The 10,567-nt window shown below is 46.2% G+C and overlaps 1 protein-coding gene across 3 annotated transcripts; it reads left to right on the top strand.

Moving 5' to 3' along the window:
• Positions 1 to 1,748: 1,748 nt before the first annotated feature.
• Positions 1,749 to 10,353, top strand: LOC109886750 (uncharacterized). Of its 3 annotated transcripts, XM_031823937.1 has the most exons (5): positions 1,749 to 1,858; positions 3,015 to 3,184; positions 8,636 to 8,960; positions 9,053 to 9,263; positions 9,380 to 10,353. In XM_031823937.1, exons 3-5 carry the CDS (start codon positions 8,773 to 8,775, stop codon positions 9,581 to 9,583), a joined length of 603 nt encoding a protein of 200 aa, XP_031679797.1. In that variant the 5' UTR covers positions 1,749 to 1,858; positions 3,015 to 3,184; positions 8,636 to 8,772; the 3' UTR covers positions 9,584 to 10,353. The 3 variants fall into 3 exon arrangements, 2 of the variants coding, with proteins under 2 accessions (XP_031679797.1, XP_031679798.1); XR_002254815.2 differs by lacking the exons at positions 1,749 to 1,858; positions 3,015 to 3,184 and adding an exon at positions 7,836 to 7,886 and having other exon boundaries at positions 8,801 to 8,960; XM_031823938.1 differs by lacking the exons at positions 1,749 to 1,858; positions 3,015 to 3,184 and having other exon boundaries at positions 8,477 to 8,960.
• Positions 10,354 to 10,567: the final 214 nt, after the last annotated feature.

Raw genomic sequence — 10,567 nt, 5'->3', positions numbered from 1 at the left:
GAGGGCATGAGGACATGGGTAGTGTGCAGGAGGGCACAGAGGACTGTGAAGTTTTGGTGGATAAAGTTGTGTGTCAATTGTAGGGGTGCCCATGTTCCTGGGGATCAGAAGTGTCCGGTGCGAAAGAGGTAGGTTGAGGTGGCCAGAGTCAGAGTAGTGCAGAAGGTGTCATATGCTGAGGCAGTGAAGAAAGTAGAGGGAGATGGGTCAAGGGTGAGGGATCCTGAGAGGTTCCCAGTGAGTAGTAGATCTGTGCCAGCATCGAGGGATAGGCCAACGAGTGATTCATGCTTCAGTAAGGTTGGCTTCTTAGCTTTCATAGCAATAGTTATCAACTGTATTGCAGAACTGGAATATAAATCACAGAAAATAGGTGTTGCGGTGGCAGCTGCAGAGAAGTATTTGGGTATATGAGATTTGACTTCAGAAGAGTTACAGGGCGTGTTGAGTGATGGTGTCCAGTCCTCCCAGGCAGTAGGCATGGTGCAGGAGCAGGTAGGGTCAAAGTAGTGGAATAGGGTAGTGGGTTTTTAATGAGTGTAGGTGGTTGCTGCCGAGAAGTACCTGGGTGTACGAGATTTTACTGCAGAAGAGTTATAAGATTTTAGAGATTTTACTGTAGAAGAGTTCTAAGATGTTTTGAGATTTTACTGTAGAAGAGTTCTAAGATGTTTTGAGATTTTACTGTAGAAGAGTTCTAAGATGTTTTGAGATTTTACTGTAGAAGAGTTCTAAGATGTTTTGAGATTTTACTGTAGAAGAGTTCTAAGATGTTTTGAGATTTTACTGTAGAAGAGTTCTAAGATGTTTTGAGATTTTACTGTAGAAGTGTTCTAAGATGTTTTGAGATTTTACTGTAGAAGAGTTCTAAGATGTTTTGAGATTTTACTGTAGAAGAGTTCTAAGATGTTTTGAGATTTTACTGTAGAAGAGTTCTAAGATGTTTTGAGATTTTACTGTATAAGAGTTCTAAGATGTTTTGAGATTTTACTGTAGAAGAGTTCTGATGTTTTGAGATTTTACTGTAGAAGAGTTCTAAGATGTTTTGAGATTTTACTGTAGAAGAGTTCTAAGATGTTTTGAGATTTTACTGTAGAAGAGTTGTAAGATGTTTTGAGATTTTACTGTAGAAGAGTTGTAAGATGTTTTGAGATTTTACTGTAGAAGAGTTCTAAGATGTTTTGAGATTTTACTGTATAAGAGTTCTAAGATGTTTTGAGATTTTACTGTAGAAGAGTTCTGATGTTTTGAGATTTTACTGTAGAAGAGTTCTAAGATGTTTTGAGATTTTACTGTAGAAGAGTTCTAAGATGTTTTGAGATTTTACTGTAGAAGAGTTGTAAGATGTTTTGAGATTTTACTGTAGAAGAGTTGTAAGATGTTTTGAGATTTTACTGTAGAAGAGTTCTAAGATGTTTTGAGATTTTACTGTAGAAGAGTTCTAAGATGTTTTGAGATTTTACTGTAGAAGAGTTCTAAGATGTTTTGAGATTTTACTGTAGAAGAGTTCTAAGATGTTTTGAGATTTTACTGTAGAAGAGTTCTAAGATGTTTTGAGATTTTATTTGTATGAAATATTGGTATATAGGCGAAGGGATGGTTGGTGGTGATTTTTTGAAAAATGTTCCCCCTTTTTATTTTTGTATCCCAAATGTAACGTGATATAACACACACTACCGCACAGTAGGTGGCGGCATGCAACAAATAAAATGTGCGAACGACATGATACCAAAGAAGAAGAACACGATCTGCACCCGCCCACAGTCAGGGAAATGTTGAAGCCGCTAGTAACACTAAAGAGTAACCTTCTTTTTCTTTGTTCAGTGAGAGCGCGGGAAAAAGCAGAAGACAAGAAGCGGTACATAACTATTTCCTTACGGTTAAACATTAACTCCTACCCTAACCAACTATAATAACCCTACCTGAACCATTTTCAACTTGGGGTAGGGACGTCCCAAGGATTCCTGATAGCACGATCAATTTCCTTACCGTTATTTACCAGGACTTTTAGCTGGCTAGCATTACTTATTAGATATTGTGAAACTGTTTGGTATTAAAATAATGGGTATGTGGTGCAGGATAATGCTTTAGAAAAATGACTCCTCTGGTCCAGGTAAAATGGTTCAAGTGTCTCTCCTGCAAAATGAAGCATTTTAGCGCCTTCGCTCCTGCGCTGTTCCAGGTCGTATATTTTCAATTGTGCGGTGCTGTGCGCAGCGCGGCACAATTCGTTTTTCTGCCAAACGGGCGACACCCCTCCTGAACTATAAAGTTGTCACATTTACTATAAAGTTGAGGAATGTGTCCGGATGAATATTCTGTAGCTGAAACTCTAAAATTAACATGTAGTTATGGATGCACGGACTGACATCAGTATGAAAGTCATATGACATCAATATTATATTTAGTTGACATCAATATGGTAGTTATATGACATCAATATCATAGTTTGAAACATATTTTGAAGCTATAGATAGATTGTTTACAAACATTTCAGCAAAACCATCTTATAGTTTGGGTTAAAAGTGACATAACTAATAATATACAAAATATCATGACTTACTTTGTTGAAAGAAACGTTGGAACGAACCGGTATTATCAGCTTGTTAAAGAGACCATCCTTCTGCTAGTTCTGTGTGGGTCAGTACTCTTGACTTTGCTCTTGTGCACCGGCTGTCTGTTGTGGCTCAAATAACCGTGTATTAATTATAGATTGGGGAAGGCATACCCGACTACTTCAGCTACCTTTGTTAATTACAACGCCTTGTATGTCAACGTGGCTTTCCAGTGAGCGATATTACTTTTGACCTTTTGATACCTTAAAGAGGCAAGACAAGAGATCAATATAATCATAGCAATATCATGTAGGCTAATATCCTAGCTATAACCCAGTAGTAGTGCACTAACCATGCATCATAGTCTTTTGCCTGATACCACTCTTAAACACAGCTGTCACTCACTGTATATTTTGACTTGACACAGTAATTAACCTGTTGTTCCATCTCGTTCTCCAGGTGCTAGTTTGATTTCACCTGACCACCTGGCCAGCACCCATAGACCCTCCCATGACAACAAGCCATACCTCTCTGGCTAATAGGAAGTAGATTCTGCCAGCCAATGAAGCTGTCACGTTCTTTCAAAATCGAACCCAGAAGCAGACCAGGACAAGGAGAGTAGGAAGAAGGTGAGTATTTATTTACAAGTGAATGTGAATGGGTAGATATATCCAGGTGGCGTAGCGGGCAGCGGTGGTGAGTTGATGGGAGTAAATAGGTGGATCCAATGGGGAAGCGGAATCCTCCGACGACCAGGCGGGTATGGGGTAAATGATCCGGGTGAGTAACTGAAGACAGAACAAACGGAGGTAAGTTTAAGGCAAGCAATACGTAAAAAACAACAAAACAAATTCTATCCAACTTGAGGCTGATACTATGGCACAACATACTGTTCATGGCTAACGATCCGGCAGGGAATGGATGTCAGGTCCGGGCTTATGAAGAGGAGAGATGATGATCAAGACCAGGTGTGCAGATAGCTGATGGGATACAGGTGCGGGTAATCAGAACTCCCAACTGGCTACATTGCCCGGCAACCAGACAGGGTGCGTTCCAGGACGCCGGAAAAAACACTCCAGGACAGAACACAGGCAAAAAACAGACTCAGGAAACGGGATTCGTGACAGTACACCCCCCCCCCCCCCGACGAACGCCACCGGGCGGACTACCCGGAGCGCCAGGGTGGAGGCGGTAAAAGTCACGAAGCAGGTCATCGTCAAGGATCTGACGCAGAGGAATCCAACTCCTCTCCTCAGGACCATATCCTTCCCAATCCACTAAATACTGGAACCCTCGACCCCGCCGTCTGGAGTCCATGATGCGGCGCACCGTGTAGACAGGACCACCTCCGATTATCCGAGGAGGAGGAGGACGAGGAGGAGGGGGCAACAGAGGACTGAGGGGAACCGGCTTGAGGCAGGAGACATGAAAGGTGGGATGTACTCTTAGTGTAGCAGGCAACTTGAGTCGGACCACAACAGGATTAATGATCTTCTCCACTACAAACGGACCAATGAACCGAGAGATCCCGCTCCTGAGAAGGAAACAAGGGAGGTTGGTAACCGTACAGGCACTGGAAGGGAGACATCCCAGTGGCAGATGAAGGGAGAGTATTATGAGCATACTCGACCCAGGGTAATTGAGAGGACCAAGAGGTGGGATCAGAGGAAACAAGACAGCGCAGCGTGGACTCCTTCTGGTTGGCTCTCTCCGCCTGACCATTAGATTGGGGGTGAAATCCAGATGTGAGACTGACTGTAGCGCCAATGGCCAAACAGAAGGATTTCCAGACAGCAGAGGTAAACTGAGGACCACGGTCAGAAACAATGTCACAGGGCAACCCGTGGACCCTGAACACCTCCCTAACCAGGATCTCGGACGTCTCAGTGGCAGAAGGCAGCTTGGAGAGGGGAACAAAGTGGGCAAACTTGCTGAATCTATCCACAATGGTCAGAATAACCGTGTTACCAACAGAAGAGGGCAACCCCGTGACAAAATCCAGGGCCAGATGCGACCAAGGTCGACCGGGGAATAGGTAGGGGGTGAAGAAGCCCAGAGCTGGCCCGATTGGTACTCTTATTCTGCGCACAAACAGGACAAGCGGCAACAAACCTCCGGGTATCTTCTCCCATGGCAGGCCACCAAAATCGTCTGCGCAGTAGCGCCATAGTCCGAGCAACACCAGGGTGACAGGTTATCTTGCTGGCGTGGGACCACTGAAGGACAGCAGAACGAACCGACTCAGGCACGAACAACCGACCGGGTGGACCGTTATCGGGCCCGGGCTGTGTCCGAAGAGCCGCTATCACCTCCTCCTCAATCCTCCATGTAACGGCTCCCACGACAACGTTCTGGGGAAGAATCGTCTCAGTCTTGGCCCCACTCTCCTCCGTCTTGGAGAACATCCGGGACAGGGCGTCCGCCTTCCCGTTCTTCGACCCAGGTCGGAACGTCAGGGAAAAATTGAAGCGTCCAAAAAACAAAGCCCACCGGGCCTGACGGGAGTTGAGACGTTTAGCCGATTGCACGTAAGCCAGATTCTTGTGGTCAGTCCAGACCACAAACGGTTGCTCCGCTCCCTCCAACCAGTGACGCCACTCCTCCAAGGCAAGCTTCACAGCGAGAAGCTCCCGGTTACCCACATCGTAGTTTCTTTCAGCTGGAGAAAGACGACAAGAGTAGGAGGCGCAGGGATGGAGTTTACCGTCAGTGGAGCTACGCTGAGACAGGATGGCGCCCACCCCCACATCAGACGCATCCACCTCCACAACGAACTGACGGGAAGTGTCAGGTTGAGAGAGAATCGGGGCGTTGGTGAATCGGCTCTTCAAATCTAGAAATGCTCGGTCTGCCTCAGGAGACCAACATAACTTTCTGGTGCAAGACGTCAGTACAGTTAAAGGGGCGGCCACCCGGCTGTAATCACGGATAAACCTCCGATAAAAATTCGCAAACCCCAGGAATCTCTGGAGCTGCAATCTCGTACCGGGCTGGACCCAATCCCGAACCGCCCGAACCTTCTCTTGGTCCATCTTGATCTCTCCCCTGGAGATGATGTACCCGAGGAAGGACGTCGTGTGGGCGTGAAAATCGCACTTCTCAGCCTTCACGAACAGACGGTTCTCCAATAACCGCTGCAGGACCTGCTTGACATGCTGAACGTGGCTAGAAAGCTCCTTTGAGAAGATGAGGATATCATCCAGGTAAACGAACACAAAAATACCAATCATATCTCTCAGAACGCCATTCAACATACTTTGGAACACAGCAGGAGCGTTGGTCAGTCCAAACGGCATCACCTGGTACTCGAAATGTCCCATCGGAGTATTGAACCCAGTCAACCACTCGTCCCCCTCTTTGATCCGAACCAAATGATAAGCATTACGTAAATCAAGCTTCGTAAAAACCGTAGCACCCTGTAAAGAATCGAAAGCCGAGCTCATCAAGGGCAGGGGATACTTGTTCTTGACCGTAATATCATTCAAACCCCGATAATCAATACACGGTCGAAGAGCCATCCTTCTTGCTCACAAAAAAAAAATCCTGCTCCCAGAGGTGATGACGAGGGCCGAATGAGACCTGCAGCTAGAGACTCCTTGATGTAGGTCTCCAAGGCCTCACGTTCAGATCGAGAGATACTGTATAACCGTCCCTTGGGAAAGGCGGCTCCAGGAAACAGATTAATCGCACAGTCATAAGGTCGGTGGGGAGGAAGGGACAGAGCCTTCTGTTTACTGAATACTTCACCCAACTCGTGATATGTTTCTGGAACCAGGGACAAATCAGGAGGAGCAGAGTCACTGACCTGACTGGAAACGGCAGGAGAACAGGCAGTCCTAAGGCAGTTAGCATGACAATCAATGCGCCAACTAGTTACCTTACCCGTCACCCAATCAAACGAGGGATTGTGTTCCTTCAGCCAGGGGTAACCAAGAACCAGAGGAACATGGGGCGAGGACAGAATGAAGAAGGAGATAAACTCTGAATGATTCCCCGACAACAACATCTTAACCGGTTCAGTCCTCATAGTGATCCGTGCCAGACTACTGCCGTTCAGAGTGGTTGCTTCAATGGCTTCCGGCAATTGCTCCTTGGAAAGCCCCAGCTGTTCCACCAAGTCGGCATCAATAAAGCTGCCATCGGCACCTGAATCGATAAAAGCGTTCATCTCTAAGCTCTGATCCTTATTCATAAGGGTCGCAGGAAAACGGGGTCTGACAGGATTCTTGAGAGGTTGAAACTGGCTCGCTAAAATTCCTCCCAAAACTAGCGAGCCGGGCAGTTTAACGGGCGCTGTGGACAAGCGGAGATGTAATGTCCCGAGCTACCACAGTAGAGACAGCTGTTGGTCTCACGTCTACGTTGGCGCTCCTCCTTAGTTAGCCCGTGTCGCCCCACTTGCATTGGTTCAGGATCTGGTGGCAAGACCCCTCCACTAATCCCGTGTGGGGAATAACGATCAATACGTTCTGGTTCACTTCCTGAACCGAATGGTAACCGAGTTGCTGATTGATTGGATGGGCCCCACTGCTTCTCCCTCCTTCTCTCTCGGACTCTATTATCTACCCGAATAGATAAAGTGACCAAGCTGTCTAGGTCACTAGGCTCTGGATAGGATATCAGCTCGTCCTTGAGTTGCTCCGACAACCCCTGGTAAAAAGCCGCTTGTAGTGACTCCTCATTCCAACCACTCTCCACAGACAATGTCCTGAACTCGATCATAAAGTCTGCCACACTGCGAGCTCCTTGGCGAAGAGTGAACAAACGTTTAGCTGCGTCCTAACCTCGGACTGGATGGTCAAAAAGCCTTCTCATCTCTCCCGTGAATTCCTTGTATGAAGCCATGCAGGTCTCCTGTTGTTCCCAAACGGCTGAAGCCCATTCCAGAGCTCTTCCACGCAGCAGTTCAATAACAAAGGCTATCCTAGCCTTGTCAGTGGCGTAAGAATGGGGCTGCAGATCAAACACTAACCCACACTGAATAAGAAACGAACGGCATCTTCCCAAATCCCCTTCATATTTATCAGGCGTCGGTACCTTGGGTTCACGGAAGGAGTAACACGGCAGGTGAGATGGGTGAAACAGGTGGTGAATGAATCGCCGGCAAACTGAGCTGATCCTGGATTTGTGTCAAGCTAGCAGATAAGTTCTGGATTGAACCCGCTATCTCCTGTAGCGCCGTCTTGGGTTGTCCCAATGTCTTCCCCTGCTGGGTAATGGCATGGCAAACGGAGTCCAGGTCCGCTGGGTTCATCCTTGGCCGGATCGTTCTGTCACGTTCTTTCAAAATCGAACCCAGAAGCAGACCAGGACAAGGAGAGTAGGAAGAAGGTGAGTATTTATTTACAAGTGAATGTGAATGGGTCCCAACTGTTCTTTGAGGGGTCTTTGCTCCTGTTTGGTGGTTGTGTTGCCCGACCGTTGAGAACAGCACAGTTTCTGCTGCGGCGTGCAATAAAAAGTTGCACGCCGTTGTGTCCTGCTGAACACAGCCTTAACTTGAGTCTCCAGGAGGAAACCAACTTAGGCCAACAACAGCCAACCACCCCAGAGAGGAATGGCGAAGGAGTTTCTGCTGGAGAATAAGCCGCTCCTAACAGATTCTGTCAGCGGAACCCGACAATATTCTCCAGTACGCCCATTCAAAGAAACTAGTGGAGCAGCGTGGATACAACATCCTCTCCCACCTGCAATCCAGTCAGCCTCCAGAGACTACAGTCATCAAGCTACTGGACACACTGAGAGAGAGAGGAGAGAAGTACTGCCATGGTTTTGTGGCCCTCCTGCATAAGCAAGAGATCATCGCAAACTTCCCCAGACTCAAAGAGCTGGACTGGACCACCTTCAAAGACTCTAGTGCCCCTGACCCACCCCCAGTCCCAACAAGCATCAGAGCAGGTACAGCCCTGCCCATCTAGTCTAGAATGTTGCTGACTGTTGTGAAGCTTATTGTGCCAACATGGCGCCTATTAAAATTCCTAATCTCAGACGGAGTATCCCTGACTCTGAATATCTAGGTTATGCATGTCTATAGCCTAGATGTATTTCCTTTCAAATGCTGCATTTTGTCCCTCCAATAGGCTCCAAGGCCTGCGGTTACATCCACAATGTCTCAGCATTTTGTCCCTCCAATAGGCTCCAAGGCCTGCGGTTACATCCACAATGTCTCAGCATTTTGTCCCTCCAATAGGCTCCAAGGCCTGCGGTTACATCCACAATGTCTCAGCATTTTGTCCCTCCAATAGGCTCCAAGGCCTGCGGTTACATCCACAATGTCTCAGCAGTGAAGAGAGGGAAGAAGACAGGATATTTCAATGCCGTTTTACAGCAAGAAGATGAGAGCAGGAATCTTATCGTTTTTCAGCCGCAGCTGCGAGACCGCTTTGCCACAGCAGAGAGTCGCAGGTAAGTTGGGTATGAAGGGCTCTGCAAAGGCTTTGAGTGCTATATGATTAGGAATATCTGTTATTCATCTTTTATAATGCATGTTTTTGCAGAACTCCAGTGAAGTTGGTGAAAGTGGTGTTCCAGCCATCCATAAGCAGAAACAACAAAATACAGATAATGTTTACATACACATCCACATTTTCCATCCTCGAAGATTTACCCTTCAAATTCAACAGTGACCTTGACGGGAGGGTCAAGGATGTGGCACTAGCTGACCTTCAAGAGGACAAAGAAAACACAGAAAATGCTGTAAAACAGAAGGTAGCTATAATAATAATAATTCACTATCAATGAAGTACTGTATGTTTAAACTCTAACCTGGTCTAGTTCAGTGCCTGTAATGTATTTCTCCTTTTGGTGTTTTTCTTGCATTGTAGGTGAACATTACAGTGGAGGTGATTCAGAAACTGAAAGAGGGCCATTGTAAAACGAGATTTAACAAAAGCATGCCCATGGTGGAATACCTAGTCGGTCATATTGTAGATGATTCAACAACACTCACAAACCTGACCGTGTGGGGTCGTGAAAACACGGTCGAAGAGGGGAAATGGTTACCGGGTCACCAATGTTTCTGTTGCTAAGTATGGGGGTAAAACCGTGCTGAACACAACACCAGAATCTACTCTGGTCAACGTGGCCAGTGGTAGGAAATGCGATCTGCCACACAACATGGTACAGCCTGAGAAGTTTGAGGGGAAAATCATTGGATACTGGTTGTCCCAAGAGTACACTTGCCCAGAAGCGCACCACCTGGAGAGGGTGGACACCACTGAAAAGATGGTGACTTGTAAGCATTGCCCTATGTCGTACATACTATCCCTGATAGGAAGGATAACTAGAGGGAAGCTCTCCATACAATCTGATGATCTGGTCAGCCGGGTGTTCACTGTAGAGGACCATGTCATCAGAAATGTTCTGTGAGGAAGGTGGGAGGGGAGAGAGTCTCTGAAGGACATTGAGGACGCGCTGGTCGAACTGCCACCAGTGACAGTTACTGTTCTCAATGGTCATGTGTCAACCGTTACAACTCAGAGTCAGGATGTCACCACACAGGATGAGAAGAGGAATATTACTGCACAACAGCGCATTTAGTCTGGACTGATGGTTTTATTTTGATGTAAACTTTATCTAACTAGGCAAGTCAGTTAAGAACAAATTCTTATTTACAATGACGGCCTACCAGAAGGCAAAAGGCCTCCTGGGGGACAGGGGATTAAAATAAAGACATAGGGGCGTGGTTCCTTTAGTCATTTTGATATCACCTGGGCCACTGCTTCAATATGTCTTAGATGAAAAACGGCAAGCTGAAAATGTAAATAGATTGATAATAAAAAATCACTTTTAAAACGTTTCTTTTTATTATGTGTCAGTATGTTTGTGATACTTTTATATGTCCAGGTAAAAGCTCATTTTGTATTTCATTTTGACATTTGTTTAAAACAAGCTCTGTTAAGCGAATAAAATGGAGATTGAAAAACTGTGTCAATGAAAATAGCACTTGTAAAAACACAGGGAAATGAAAGCCAAACAGACTTAGGTGAAGTGAACACATGGCTGTGCAGTGT

The sequence above is a fragment of the Oncorhynchus kisutch genome, linkage group LG5, assembly GCF_002021735.2.
Source record: "Oncorhynchus kisutch isolate 150728-3 linkage group LG5, Okis_V2, whole genome shotgun sequence".
NCBI lineage: Eukaryota > Metazoa > Chordata > Actinopteri > Salmoniformes > Salmonidae > Oncorhynchus > Oncorhynchus kisutch.
The sequence above is the reverse complement of the archived record's forward strand: the minus strand, read 5'-3'. Positions and strand labels throughout refer to the sequence as shown.